Source organism: Solanum lycopersicum, chromosome 6 (genome assembly GCF_036512215.1).
Source record: "Solanum lycopersicum chromosome 6, SLM_r2.1".
NCBI lineage: Eukaryota > Viridiplantae > Streptophyta > Magnoliopsida > Solanales > Solanaceae > Solanum > Solanum lycopersicum.
Genome location: NC_090805.1, coordinates 49,140,855 through 49,156,750, shown reverse-complemented (window position 1 = coordinate 49,156,750; position 15,896 = coordinate 49,140,855). Strand labels below are relative to the sequence as shown.

The following is a 15,896-nucleotide window of genomic DNA, read 5'->3' as shown; positions in this document are numbered from 1 at the left end:
AAAAAACTAAAATAGAAACAAAGTATTTAAGTTTGTTTGTATTAAAAATAAATCGAGTGAGTGGTTACAGCAATGAACCGTCCAGTACTAAGCTAAGCAAAATTCGTTATTATTGTATAGTTATCCACTTGTATGCCTCGTTTGCTTTCTTCTTCTTTTTTTTTTTCCATTAGCTTCCAAACGCACAGTAGTTACATATATTATTATACATAACTCATTCAATAAAAAGAATTACTTTCTCAACTAATTTGTTAATGATTGAAACAGTTATTCATATAGTACCAAAAAAATCCTTGATGGAGTTTTCCATGTTAATAAATAATTTGAATTCAAACAATCAGGAGCCGATTTACTGCAAAAAAAAATTATACTACTGTATATAAATAACATTTTGTTTTTTCTTATACTAATAAGGCGAATAGCTATTGATAAACATTAGAAAAATCAGCTAATTCATTAGCACGTATGATATTGTTAAGTCTAACTCAATCTCAAAAATTAATTTACGTCTATATACCCATCTTCAAACTCTAAACTTCTATGTAATGCTTTTATCAGTCTAACTTTCAAACTCTAAACTTCTATCTTTAAACTCTAAACTTCTATGTAATGCTTTTATCAACCTAACTTTCTAACTTTAAACTTATATGTAATGCTTTTATCAACCTAACTTTCAAACAACCCCTTTAATCTTCAAATCAACCATTACTTTTTGATAATATATTTCTATACAACATTCAATAATCTAAATTTAAACATTGAAAATGTAACACATAACACAAATTAGGAAAAAAGGGGCAAAATTGGAGTGAGACGAGGATGATGAAAACTTGACCCGTTTCAATCCGGTCAACCCAGATGCCTCTGAGCGAATAGTACTCATAGAACGGTGCCGAGCCGGTGAATAGGCAAGGCAAGAGACGAAGCCCGGTCCGATTCTCTCTGGGTTAATTCAAGAAAAGCTTTCGTTTTCTCGAATTTAGTTTGAGTACGAAACTAATAATTAACTTGTTCAAGGTGTTTTAAAGTGAGAGGTTTTGAAGTTCAATTTTTCAATCATTATATCTTTTTATTTATGGAATTCCTTACTAAAAATTAAGTGATTAATGAGAACAATTCATATACTGTCAAGTCCCACATCAATCGGAGGGATATATATTGGCATATTATGGAATAAAAAAGTTAATTGCAGAAAACAGATTTCCATTAAATTTGGATCTGCATAATACACCAAAAGATAAAAGAGGAAGAGAAACCCTTAATATACATTCTATTAATCTACAAATAAAAACAAGATAAACTTTAATGCAATTCAATTCATCCACAGCCGCCACAAGATTCAATGAGCTCCTAATTTGTCTTGTCAACAACATTGTTCATCGACTTTAGATTTCGCCATAAATATTTCCCACTTGCCATATCCACAAAAACCCAAAATCCGTTTTGAATCTTCTGAAACTTGTGAAATTTCACCTCACCAGAATCAGATTCTCGTCTCTCTTCCTCCGATTTGCTTTTCGTTGTTTCATCATCGGGATTTGCGAAATCTAGATCATCGGAAGAACGAACCGTTCTCCAAGCTAAATAACCAGCCAACAATGCCGAAAAAAATACCAAGATGAATCTTAAAGGACACATTACGATGATGAAATTTTTGTTTTTCCCCAGAAAAAAACTGATGAATAATTTGGGTATTTGGGGTGTTTCTTATATAAAGTAATGTGCCCAGAACGCGTTCCTAATCCTCATGGAACAAGGAAAAGTAAAAGGGGCAGGAGGAGTTGTTGGCTGACTTTTAAGACTAGGTATATTTGCAGTATAGTCCCTATACTAGTAACAAATTAAAAACTTTATCTTTCTACTATAGGACTAGGAAAATTTGACCTCTTATTAATAGAATTGTGCACTTTTGATCCCATTCATATGTCAACTCAATTTTTACAAATTTGAGAAGTCAATTTTATTTTTTTTAATTTTGATTGTCAATTTGATTATTTGAATATGGAATCTTTAAAAAATTTTAAAAAAACTACTTAATTACACAAATACACATACATAATCTACTAATTTAATATATATTTTTAAATAATTGCTTATTATGACACCATTTGATAATTTTATACTATATTTGAAAAGAGTACATTGAAATATATCACTCTTTAAACGGGGGGTGAAAGGGGCCGTAAAATAAAGTCCACGCATCTACCCAACTAATCACACCCCTAAATTACTTACATTTCAATAGGTTTTTTCTTCTAATTTTGAATACTTATTCGAAGCTTTTTAACTAAAAAAATTCATTGATTTAATTTTTTGATAAGCTATTTTGATGGATAAATATCTTTTTTGTATAATATATATGTTTTATATATCTGATACATGATATCATTTTATCAGATACACATAAAGTATGTATCTAATAATATTATTGTCATTATATAAGATACATGAAGTATGTATCTTATTCATATTATCACTATATTAGGTAAGTGAAATATGTATCTAATACATGGTAATTTATATTGATTTTAAAAGAAAGATTGTCTATTATAATAAGATAAAGATTTTATCAGAATCATCGTATGAAGTAAATAATGGTGGAAAATAAGAAAATACAAAGGAATAAATTTAAATTGTGAAATTTTATTTGAATCACGAATACGTAGACATCATGAATAATTAGACACATGATTTACTCTTAGGTTGGGTGTGTTTTAAGTTATATTCCAATTTAGATATACAAAGATAGATATAGTGCATGTCTCTGAAGCATATGTATCTAGATGCGATATATATGGTGTAGAACATAATTTCAAAAATAGTGAAGACACACAACTAAACATAAACTAGTAGAATTTGACTTTCTTAATTTGAATAATACCACATAAATTTTGATATTATTTTGAAAGTATACATTATTTGACTACTATATATATTGAATTTGTAATGTTAACTATTATATATGTTTGACGATAATGTAATTCTGAACTAATATAAATATAGTATATCTCCTATATAATAGATCAAAATACATCACTTAACAAATTAAAGATCAAAATATGTTGATTCAATTATAATTAGGACAAAATTTAATTTATCAATACTTGAGGGATCTAAAATACTACAACCATCTCCTCATGACCAATTCCTTATTTTTATTATAATTTTAGGTGTAATAAGACAAGGTGATGGGAAGTGGCAACCACTTACTACTTCAAGTGATTACTATATACTATATTATATATTACTACGTCAAGCCAATATTCCGGCAGCCATCTAGAAACCTTCTTTTTGACATTTATTTTATTTTAAAAATCATTTCTCAAATCAATAAATTAAATCCCAATTTTGAGTCATGCAATGGTTTTAGGTACGGTGTGCTTGGCATGCAGTGATAAAAGTCACAATTTTAACTATTATATGAAATAAAAAAAACATTATCCATAAATAATGTAATTTTCAATACGATAGGTCCTATCTAACTCGATCCATGTTATCACATACAAATATATTTATTAAAAATCAATTATTCTTTTAGATGTTTGAATCAACACGAAAACATCTCAAATTGTACAAATGATTTTTCTTTCTTGGATAATATGTTATATACTGGAAGTAGACTTTCATTAAATCTTTGTTTTTTTTAATATTTTATTATTGTAGGTTAAATGCTGAAGTAGACTTTCCATTTAATCTTTCATCTTTTTATTTTTTTTTATCATAAGAAGTGGAGTAAGTGCTAAAGCATATACCACTTCGTTGACATTTTTGCTTGCTCCCAAGGACAGTTTGGTCATTTTGTTGACATTTTTGGTTGCTCCAAGGACAATTTGGTCATTTCGTTTGTAGCTATATACATGACTTCGCTGAAAATATGGATCCCACGTCAATTTCACGTGCTACGCATTATTGCATTTGCGACGGCTTTTTGTTGACATGTTTTATCGTGAAGCCAATTTCATCATTTATCAAAATTATATTTAATCATAAATTTAAAATCTATTTAATCACATACCACTTAAATTAAATATTATTCATTGACATGCTTGATTACAGCTCACCATTTAGATTATAAATTTAAATAATTGACATCACTTTAAATAAATAAAATTTATAAATACATATTGGCTCGAGCTCGTGCATATACAGCACGGGACTTTCCTCACTAGTCTTTTAAAGTTTCACAATATTATGAAATAATTAAGTTAAAAGTCCCAAAAGAAATAATATATGAAGATTTTCCTCATAATAACTATGAAGTTATTTTCAATAAACTGGCGAAAAAACATATCGACGAAGATATAAAAAGGAGAAAAACATGTATAACGAAATTAAAAGAACGTAAAGAAAAGAGAAATCTTTTTTGAGATTATACAAAATAAACATTTCTTTTCCACAAATGGAAACAGAAGAGTTCACAAATTACAATTAACAACTAGCTAGTAATACAATTCATCATGGCCATAAGATTAATTTAGCCTGAGATTGTTAAATTTTCCCCTTAAACCAAAAAAAGGAGATCAACTTTAATTATTTATCATCTCCATTATTTTGGCCTAATTCAGCTCTATCATCTTCTTTAATAGTCTCTAATTTAGGAGCATGTGAATTTTTTTGTGGAAAAACGAAAAGTGAAGGAGCAACCTCAATCCAAGGCTTCAAATTCACCATCTTCTTTGCCATTGTCATAATAAAAATAATACAATGTATCGTCAACTCTTTAACTTTCTTTCTCCTTAAAATATATGTGACAAACAGAAAACGAGGAACAAATTGCTTGATGATAATAATATTTGGAGAGGGGTTTAATTTATATAGGAAGAGGAAATTAAAAATATCAAGAGCTAGAAGAATTACGTGTACGGTGCTAAGTGACTCCACGTTGAGTAGAATGCAATAAATAGAGACAAGAACAATGGAGGCATGTGGAAATATATGAATTATTGTTTGGTGGAATGGCCACATCAGTTTGTTTGAAAGAGGGTGAGCTACTGACTATACGAAACTTTCTCTTATGTATTCTTCACACGTATGTACTTCTAGAAATATCTTCTTTTTTTAGTATGTGTTGTTGCACTGATTTATACGTTTGATTTGTTAGGTCATATTAAGTAATAAAATCATATTGCGTTAGAGATACTCTTTTAAGTTAATAACATGTAAGGTGAATCATTAGAGAAACTTCCGTATATACAATTATAATTTTCTAATTACGATTCATAGCTACATATTTTATAGAGAAGAGTGGTGAGCAAGACTATGAGAGGAATGAGAGCAGTGAAGGAGATTGGAAGAGGGAAGAGAGTGGCAAGCGAGAAAGGGCATAGAGTGAAAGAGAGACGAATTATATATACATATCAATCAAAATAATTATATGTATGTAACTGCTATATATGTTTAATTTGTATCTAGCAAGCGAGATTGAGTGAAGGAGGAAAGAGACGAATGAAATTAGGAGAGGGAGGAGAGAGGGTAATAATTGGGATAATTCGTATCTCATTCGTATAATTTGCAGGTACATTTGTATAATTCGTGTAATTTTGTATAATTAAGTATTACAAAGTTCAAAACTATATAAATATGATAAAACTCGAAATAACTAAGAATTGATACAAACATGAATATATGAACTTTAAATATTTATACAAAATACATTGTATAAATTACATTATTGCAAAATTCAAAAACTACACGTTTTTACGAACTATAAGAAATTATATTAAAAAGTTTGAATGTATATGGTGATAAAACTGAAAACCAATGAATATCATTGTCATACACAAATGCAAATCAAACGAAGAATTATTAGTTGTGTATTATACAAATGTTACAAATTATACAAACATGACTAATTATACAAGTTCAAAATCAGATCACATAATTAATGGTTAATATTAATCGCAAGTAATAATCATCATAAATTATATATAGCTATAATGACGAATTAAGTAATTAGAAATTTATTTAACCGCGTAATTATTATGGTCAACAACGATTAACGACAATGATTCAGTGATGATAAGAAACTTAAAAATCATGATGATTTGCAATGGGAGAGAAGAGGGGGATGTGCAACATAATCCAAAAGAAAAAATGAAACATGTAGTCAGTCGTAACAAGAATAATGGTGATTCAGCAGATTGTTGTTTTATGCCATTGGGCAACGAACAAATGCTGGTTTACCCACACCATTTCCCATCCCTAACTGTGAAGAAGTGACTACTAAACATTATCTCCTCAACATTTGTAATGGACTATAAAGACTTAATCTCCAGGAAAGCAAAAGTGCGATATTTTACCATGTAGAATTATTTGTAGGTAGCAAATGGATGTAAACTAAAATGTTGCTTATTGGTTGTTATCTATGCGGTTTGGGAGTTAATCCCTCTGGCGATTTCTATTTGTCATTAGATATTTAAAAAATATATTAAAAGTACTATAATTCTATAAATTGCAATTTTATATATATGAAAAGATATATCTTAAATCAAAACTCTAGTTATTTGACTCTAAAAAAATAGAAATAATAGTGAACAAAAAAAAGTACAAGGTGACAACAAAACATACCCCATATAGCCCGTGTCCTAAGGTCTAGAGATAGATATAATATAAGTGATCATCACTCATGTCTCAAAAGTAGAGAAGGATTAGAGAAGTTGCTTCCATAAATAGACCAAGGAAGATTGATTATCACGTCTCAAAATTAGAAAGTAGTTTCTGATAGATTCTCAGGTCAGTGTTTTTCACTACGAAAGGCGATAAATAGCAATAAAGGTCTGCCTCGCGAGATGAGCTCAAGACGCTAGCCTTTTTGAAATGCAGCAAGAAATTAAAATATATAAGTGCATATGTAAATAATCAAACAACTAACATATTAGCAATTTTTCCAATTCAAAAACTAAAAATAGATAGTTTATAATCTAAACTTGAATGGAAAAAAAAAATCTAAGAGTCAAAAATAAAGGGAGAATTGACTCTAAATACATATAACGCCACTACTAAACAACGCAGACAACATAAAATAGAGGAAAAATTCGTCGAGAAAAATTAAAACTACATTAACCAAAAAAAATCTCAAAGTTTACTCGTCATAATAATATCAAAATTATCCTCGATAACATACTCAAAACCAAATAACATAAAAATTAATATAAGAACAAAATCAGAACATAACCTCCATCAATGGAATAATCAGTTCATAATTCACTCTTATCCCATCGATCAGCAATCAATCCTGAGGAATCTCCACATCTCCATCAGTAATCTCTTGCTGCAAATCCTTAGGATCCTTTCCATCTACCGTACAACCAACGGATACACAAGTTCCCAAGATCTCCTTAACAGTTCCACTCAAATCCTTCGCCATAGATCTAGGCTGCATCACCTTAGCAATCTCAATGACGTCATCAAGTGAGATGTTACCGTTATGCTTGATGTTCTTCGTCTTCTTCCTGTCACGTTCCGGCTCCTTCAACGCCTTGATGACAAGTGCGGCGGCAGAGGGAACAACCGATACCTTGGCTTGACGATTCTGCACTGTCAGTTTGACAGTCACTCGGAGACCCTTCCAGTCCTTTGAGGTCTCCTTTGCAATGTCTTCTCCGATTTTTTTAGGGGAAAGACCCAGTGGACCAATTTTGGGAGCGAGTGAACTCGCTGCTCCGACTTCACCACCGGTGACTCGGACGAAAACCTCGACGACCTGAGATGGATCGAACTTTGGCGGCATTTTGACAATGAGCTAGGGTTGAGGTTTAGCTGTGTTTCGGAGAGGCAATGGTGAGTGTGATGAAACAGAATATATAAAACTAGGGTTTTGCAGTTTTTTGAGATGTCTTATTTACCCTTGGGGGCCTGTGTTGAAAATTTGGGCTTAAGCTCTTCTAACGACATTTACCTTCACAGTTGACAAAGCAAATCATTTTTTGGGCCGAACCATTTATTCTCTGGTGGGCTTAAGATCTTTATCATATTTAACAGAAGGAACTTTCACATGTACCGACTTATAATAACCTAATTACTCTCCATAGCCATAGTTTGATAATTACTCTCCATGGCCATAGTTTGATGATTAAAATTTGTAGCTACATGTTACAAGGAGAAGAAAGGTGAGCGAGACTAGGAGATAGAGGAGAGAGGTGAGCGAGAGAGGGCAAAATGTGGAAGAGAGGTGAATTATATATGTATATCGGTTAGATAATTGTATATATTACATATGTATTTGCATATATGACAAGTGAGAGATGGATATGGAAGATAAAGGCGAGCGACATTGAGAGAGGGAGGATAAAGGCGAGCGAGAGAGGGCACAGAGTGGGAGAGAGGTGAATTGTGTATGTATATTGGTTAGTTAATTATACATCATACATATGTATTTGTATATTCTGGCGAATCATACATATACACGCGTGGATAAATAAACAAAACTCAAAATCAATTCAAGTAATCAATGTATAATGTAAGTCGCGAGTGGTAATTATAGAAAACAATAGCTATGATGAATAACTAAGTAGTATGAGTTTGTTTAACCGCGTAATTTTCCCTATTTAACAAGCGCGCTAAAAAAAGGTTTCATCTGCTTAGTATAGTAATTAAAAAAAATATAAATTATATTGATATAGATTTTAATTATAGGAATTTTACACAAATTTCATAGTGTTACCGGTTTCGAGTTAATTACATCTAATCACTTTTCTTTTACAAATTACAATAATCTCTTAAATATTGGTGAAATTCGAATACATTCCAAAACGTTCCTAATATACCACGTCTCCATTTCGCATACAAAGTGATGTATCCGAAAATTAGAGAAAGTGAGAATTTTTGTATTTTTTTTTCAAATGATAAAAAAATTTAGCGAATATTATAAAATAAATTGTATATTTAGGTAATTATATCTTAAATTATGCAACATATCGATAATTTTAATGATTATATATCTTATTCGAGTCGCAACGTACAGATAGTGAGCAAGAGAAAGGGGAGGAGAAAGAACGATTACGTAATTATTTTAAAATATAGTAAAATTTAATAGTTACGAAAGCTCGTCTAATTACCTATATAGTTTTCCCTGATCTGTATTCATCAAAAATGTATACGAATGTGTTGATTTTGTTGGACTATTGTGTGGCTATCTCAATATGTATCGTTTACACATAATTTGTTAAATTTATAGTTAAGTAGGAGATGAGACTATAATAACAAAGGTCACATTTGACTCAAAAATTGTCTTCTAGGTTCTATATATTACTCTGTCAACAGAAATAGTTGTATGATAATTTGGTTAATGGGTCAACAAAATTCTGAGCTCATTGCGGTCAGCTTTTACCCAACATGTGTGGTACACGAAATGTAGTTATGGTTTGGACACTGTATATAATAATATACATACGTAAGAGACCAAATTGAATACGCAAAAGACGTATACGTCAAGCAACGCATATGAAAAATAATGAATCCAGCACCAGCTATAAGCAGGACATTGACATTACTCGAAAGTGAAAAGAAGAACAGCATGCACATTACTTTTGGATGTAACAAGAGAACATCAATGAATGAACCATTCACAACCCTATCAATTTCAAGTAGTTGTCAATTATTACTACTATGTATGCACATCAAATATATTAAAAAAAAAAATTAAGTTGTATCAGTAATTATAAATTTAAACTAAACGTTAAAAAACAGGTGAAACACAACTTTAATTTCTATCCTATCATATATGATTGATTAAAGTCCAATGCCTCTTTATTTTACTTCACTCTTTCTTAACCACAAGTTGATCTCGTAAGTCATAGTCAGTATAGGGATAATTCCACAAGCGTCATGCTTCTAGCTAGGCTAGTGGTCCGTCCCATTAATATTTGAGTTTAAGTCCATAAGTTGTTCTATCATTCTTTGGGGGAAAGAGATGTTCTACCATTGGGGAAAAAACAGACTATTAATGTCAAAATTTTGTCTTATCATGAGTTTTATTAGGTTTGGCAAAATCAAACTCTCCGGTCTGTTTAAGTTGTGATGGATTATCGATCTAGTTATTTATTAGATCAATTCATGTTAGTTTCTAAAAGATTGGGTTAATATGTAATTCAAATTGACTGATAGAGAATCTGTCAAAATATCTTTTATAAACATGTTTTTTATTGAATGTGTTATATACAACCATATAAAGAATTTTTTATCATTGGATATTCAAAATTTATACATCAATTTGAGATTATTTACTCTAAATTACATCTTAAGAAATAAATTACTTAGTTACAGCCTTGCAGGTGGTTAAATTTGAGGGAGGATATGTTAATGTGGAAGAAGCTATGACAATGATCATCCAACCTGGCCTTGTTAAGTCGTTATAACGATTTCACATTAGCTGTCATATTTTTTGTTAACTTATTTCTAATAAAAAAAGATTAATTAATGACATTTGATTAGGTAAAGAAGGATAATTTTAAAAGAAAAACATCAATTCTTATTTGAAATTTTAATATCTTATTTGTTTTAGGATAAAATAAAAAGTAAGATATCAATTATTTTGAAACGGACGACTAAATTTTTTTTTCTTTTAAAAAAACACCAAAAAGGTAAGATAACATTAACAATGGGGACTTATAATTCATTTTTAATGATATTTTTTTTATATTCAAAATTTAAACCTAAAACCTTTTTAATTAAGAACAAAACAGTACACATTGGTTACGTTGATTAATCACTGACCATATCATTTACTTTAAATTTCAATTAAAAATCACCCAACCAAATGAACCACTACGACTTCTACTCAATTAATACCTTATCACGAAATGTAACATGTTTACCCACAAAATAGGAGATTAGTAATATATGTGAATATTATTGTTGGGCTGAGCTATATTATACGAAAAGATTCTTAATATGTTATGACATATGGTTCGTTTTCAACTAAGTTCAATTATTTGTTTTTTTTCTCAATAGACTTCATACCCTTAAAGAGTACCTATGTACATTATACATGATATGTGTATCGTTATTTTATATTCAGTAATTCCTGAAAAATTCATTCGAACACTCAATAATTTTCTCTTAAAACTAATTTTCTCATAAGCTTGAATGAATAAATTCAATATTTTGCCACTCATACATAACCTCCAAAGACCACTAGTATTTTGTTCTCTTTTAAAAGTATGCATCATTAAAGATTTAGGTAAAGATTATCATGTAGACGAATTTAAGTCGAACTCCTCGGTATCACTATATATATCTATACTTATTAACTTGTTTGGACCGTTGATTTTAATATCGGGCTTTATATCAATTAAAATCAATTTTTCTTTTATAAATATCTGTTTTTCTAGATAAATAAATTAAACATATCATAAAACAAAGTAAAAATAACATCATTTACTATAAAAAAAAAATATGGCTAGTATTATTTTATTTTATTTTTAATTATTAATATAAAATTTTAATCGCACGCTCAAATATTACTGAACCGGGACGGAATATGATCCATAATACAAAGTTTGGTAGCGCGAGAATGGAACGAAGCAAGCCAAAAAAAAAACAGCTGGCACAACCTTCGCGCCATATCCAAGCTCATCCTTGTTACTGGGTCCCACAAGGTGACAGTTTTGTTGTGTTGCAAGGGGCCGCGTGTCAAGCCAAAGTAGCTGACAGTATTGAGGGCCTTATTTACTGTTCAGGTGAAAACAAACCATCTTCCCAAAATACCCTTTTGCTCCGTGTATAATATATAAGCATGATCTTTAATTTGACATTAACAAATAATTATATTTTTAAATTTTTTATTTACATAAATAGACATTTACTTAAAAATTGAATAAGTAAATATATATATTTTATACGATATAATACACGTAAGATGTCATATAAATTAAAAAATTTATTATGTATGGTATCATATAGAAAGAATATATCTATTTATTTAATTTATATAAATTTAAGTATTTATTTATGGATATTTAAATTAAAGATTATAATTATGAGCTGATGTCTGATGTCTGATGTCAAATTAAGAATTACGTTTATTATTTATATATGTATTCTTTTTTTTTGGAAAAGGAGTCGAATTTTGGATACATGTTTTTTCTTATTCTTCGATTTTGATGAATGAATGTGAATAGGTAAAATAAAACTAGGGACGGATTTAGTAGGCACGTTTGAATTTAAAAAAGAACATGAGATATATGAATAAAATAAAAAATTAAAATTGATCAAAAAAGATACTATTCAAACTTAAAGCTCAGCTTACCAAGAAAATTACAAATCAAGCCAATTCATAATTAAATTTACTTTGAATTTTTTTATTTATGAAAGTTTTTTTAAAAATACTATTCAAACTTAAAGCTCAGCTTACCAAGAAAATTACAAATCAAGCCAATTCATAATTAAATTTACTTTTGATTTTTTTTTATTTGAAAGGCTTTTTAAAATTTGAGCGACTTTTGTTGGTAAAATGACAATAATGGAGTACTTCCTTCATTTTAAAAAGGATGATATAGTTTGAGTTACAACGGAGTTTAAGAGAAGAAATAAGACTTTTTAATCATGTAGTTCTAAATTAAAGTTATGTCAGATGTATCAAAAAATTTTCTTAATCTTGTAGTGTTAAACATGTCACGCGGAAAGTTAAAGTTAAAATGTTGCTAAAAAAAGAGATCATTCTTTTTTAAACAGATTAAAAAAAAATAGGGTTCATTCTTTTTTAAATGAGAGAATATTTTTTTTGATTACGAAATAAAGTTCAATTACATTATAAGATATTTATCATTAGTTGAGTGTTTTTTTTTTGTATGAAAAGAATTAGTCACTTTTTGAGATAAAAAATAGTACTTTCTTTATTAAAGTATATTTTATTCTATTTTAACTTGACACAATTAGTATTATACTTTAATTTTGAATTTGTAAAAGTGTATATTTAAGTAAATAGAAAAATAAATAAGTAGACATACGTGTTATACTACATATAGGCCATAATTTATCTATCACATAAGACGTCGTATAAGACACAATGATAATTTAATTATTCAACTTCATACAAATTTAAATATTTATATATATAAACTTAATATAAAATTACATAAATATCAGCTAAAATCAAATTAATATACACTAGTAAACAAACTTTTTGCTGTAGAATGATTATTTCTATTTTTTAATTAAAAATGGCAATAACTATATAATTTTTTTGTTACAAAATAAATTTGAGCTAAAATCAAATTAAAATATACTAAGTAAATAAGAATTTCACTGTCAGAATGGTTATCTCTATTTTTTGATTTAAAATTTTGATTTTTAGTTCTTTAAAAAGAATCTGAATAATAAACATTTTATTCAGCAGCTAAACGTTCATTTTTTGAGTAAGTGTAGATTTTAGTGGGGTCGATAGTGGATAAATCCAAAGTATAACGTGGCGTCTTCATGATTTTTCTAGGGGTATAATAGTGAATAATGAAAAAAAGAAGTGGACGGAGAAATGAGACGTAAAGAGAAGAATCTTATCCATTATTAAAAACCTTTATAAAAAGCAAATCAATTCGTCGCTCTTTGAGAACATCAACACATACTGAGAGTAACAAAGAGAGATAAGAATACAAAGAATACTACCTTCCAAATTTGCAACAACTTCACATTCATTCTATACATACACGTGTCTGTATGTACACACATTAACCATTTCTTTCAATTTCTTCCCATCCATCATCAATGGCAGCTTCAAGGAGCTATTTCGCCACGGCAAACTATCGATTCCTCTCCACCGAGCCAGACGTTGCGATGACTCCTGATTCGGTGTTCGAGTTCGACGAATCAGACGTGTGGAACTCATCGACGGTTTCTCGGTCGCCGGAGTTCCGTAAGAAATCTCCGAGTTCAAGGATCTCGAGGAAGCAATGTGAAACGAAGAGTTACCGAAAGTGTTCCGGCGCGACGGCGGCGTCGTTGCCGGTGAATGTACCGGACTGGTCGAAGATACTGAAGGATGAGTATAGAGAGTACGGAAGGAGAGATAGTGACGATGATGTGGACGACGATGATTTGGATAATCGGATTCCGCCTCACGAGTTTTTAGCGAAGCAGTTAGAGAGGACACGAATTGCATCGTTTTCCGTGCACGAAGGAGTTGGGCGGACTCTCAAAGGGAGAGATCTGAGTAGAGTCAGAAATGCTATTTGGGAGAAAACTGGATTCCAGGATTGATCCTTTTCCTTCAGATCTCAACTTTTTTTTTTTTTTTCCTAACGGTGATTTTGTTGACTATTTACATATCAAGTCCATCACTGCTTTGTGATTGTAATTTATTTTTTGAAGTTTTGAGAGTAAATTAATTAAGCAAAAAAAAAAAAGGTTATTCAGAACTTTTGATATGTTGTCCATATTTGCTGGTAGTGTCAGATTACAAATGCACCATTGTTAGGGATAATCGAGTTTGTTTTGTAAAGCAGTTCACTGATGGAGACATTACAGTTTCAATGGAGTCCTACAAGAACACAAAACAACAAAGGAAGAAAAAAAATCTAATAAAATATCATAAACCACTTGCGCCAGTATAACGTTACGTACTCCACAGATTTTGTTGATTCTCCGTAAGACAAATTACTCTTTCCAAAATATCAATTTAATTTCAGATTAAGGAGTTGTGATTGGATTACGGCGTATCTAATTACTTTTTTTTTTATATAAAAAAACATGGGTTATCTAAAGAGCATCTGCGATTAAATTTGTTTGCATGCCTTTCACATCACAGTCCTTCCTAACCTTACAAATAAGATATATAGATAGATTAAATTAAGTTTGACTATTTGGTGAGGATATGATGTTCATCTCAGTTCAACAATCCGATATTTATTTTTTTGGATTAAGTAAAAATAAATTCATCTCAATTTAATAATTCGATACTTAATTTTTTGGATCAAGTAAGAATAAATCGATTCATTTAAGTTTGACTATCTAGTAAGCACCTTATCTTTCTCCTTAATCCAATATTATTACTTGGACCAAGTAAAATGAAAGATATAAATCGATTTATTTAAGTTTGACTATCTAATAATCGATTCATTTAAGTTTTACTATCTAGTAAACACTTCATCTTTCTCCTTAATTCAATATTATTGCTTGGACCAAGTAAAATAAAAAATATAAATTGATCCATTTAAGTTTGACTATCTAATGAGCATCTCATCTTTCACCTTAATCCAATATTCTTGCTTGGACCAAGTAAAACTAGACAATATGGATCAAACTATCTTGTGATTTCGTATTTGCGTTTTTTATTTTATTTTTGTGTGTATTAACCAAAACGAAGAATACCCATACTTTATCCAAAAGTTTATTAAGCCAACTATTTTCTTTTACCAAGCCAACTAATTAAACTTATCCTTAATTATTTTTATTGTGGATTAGAAGTTCACAGCCTGGATGTGCTATGCATCCGAACGTGATACTAATCTACACTTACTGATAAAATGTCAAATCAAAGTTCAAATAATGATGGTAATTATGCATAATTAAACTGGTTAGTACATTATTTGTGAACTGCACTTATGGGTCCATGTTTGTGGGTGCAACATCCAACAGGTGTGACCCTGATTTAGAAAATACTTACGTATATAATTCAACACCACTACGTTGATGCCGTTTTTTCCCCACTCACTAAGATAAAAAGCTGTCATGTTTGATACTATTATTATAATAATTAGAAGATGCCTCCATTTGTCACTAATAAGGTACTTCACTTTCATCACTAGACAATACTAAGAAAAAAAAATATTTAATCTTACTTTTACTTTCATGTGACATACTTTTCCTTTTATAATATCACCTTCTTTTAAAAACAATTTAATCTTAGCATCTCAGTTTTAATTTAATACTGTTTTTTTTACTCAGTAATGATAAAGGTGGAA

The 15,896-nt window shown here is 29.7% G+C and overlaps 3 protein-coding genes across 3 annotated transcripts; 1 reads left to right on the top strand and 2 right to left on the bottom strand.

Annotated features, from left to right (window-relative positions):
* Positions 1 to 1,186: 1,186 nt before the first annotated feature.
* On the bottom strand, positions 1,187 to 1,769 carry LOC101262017 (uncharacterized). The gene has a single exon (XM_004241225.4). The coding sequence runs from the start codon at positions 1,636 to 1,638 to the stop codon at positions 1,351 to 1,353; it is 288 nt and encodes a 95-aa protein (XP_004241273.1). The 5' UTR covers positions 1,639 to 1,769; the 3' UTR covers positions 1,187 to 1,350.
* Positions 1,770 to 7,058: 5,289 nt separating this feature from the next.
* Positions 7,059 to 7,844, bottom strand: LOC101262318 (large ribosomal subunit protein uL11). Its single transcript, XM_004241226.5, has one exon. The coding sequence runs from the start codon at positions 7,727 to 7,729 to the stop codon at positions 7,229 to 7,231; it is 501 nt and encodes a 166-aa protein (XP_004241274.1). The 5' UTR covers positions 7,730 to 7,844; the 3' UTR covers positions 7,059 to 7,228.
* Positions 7,845 to 13,184: 5,340 nt separating this feature from the next.
* LOC101262623 (protein S40-4) lies at positions 13,185 to 14,351 on the top strand. Its single transcript, XM_004241227.5, has one exon. The coding sequence runs from the start codon at positions 13,702 to 13,704 to the stop codon at positions 14,191 to 14,193; it is 492 nt and encodes a 163-aa protein (XP_004241275.1). The 5' UTR covers positions 13,185 to 13,701; the 3' UTR covers positions 14,194 to 14,351.
* Positions 14,352 to 15,896: the final 1,545 nt, after the last annotated feature.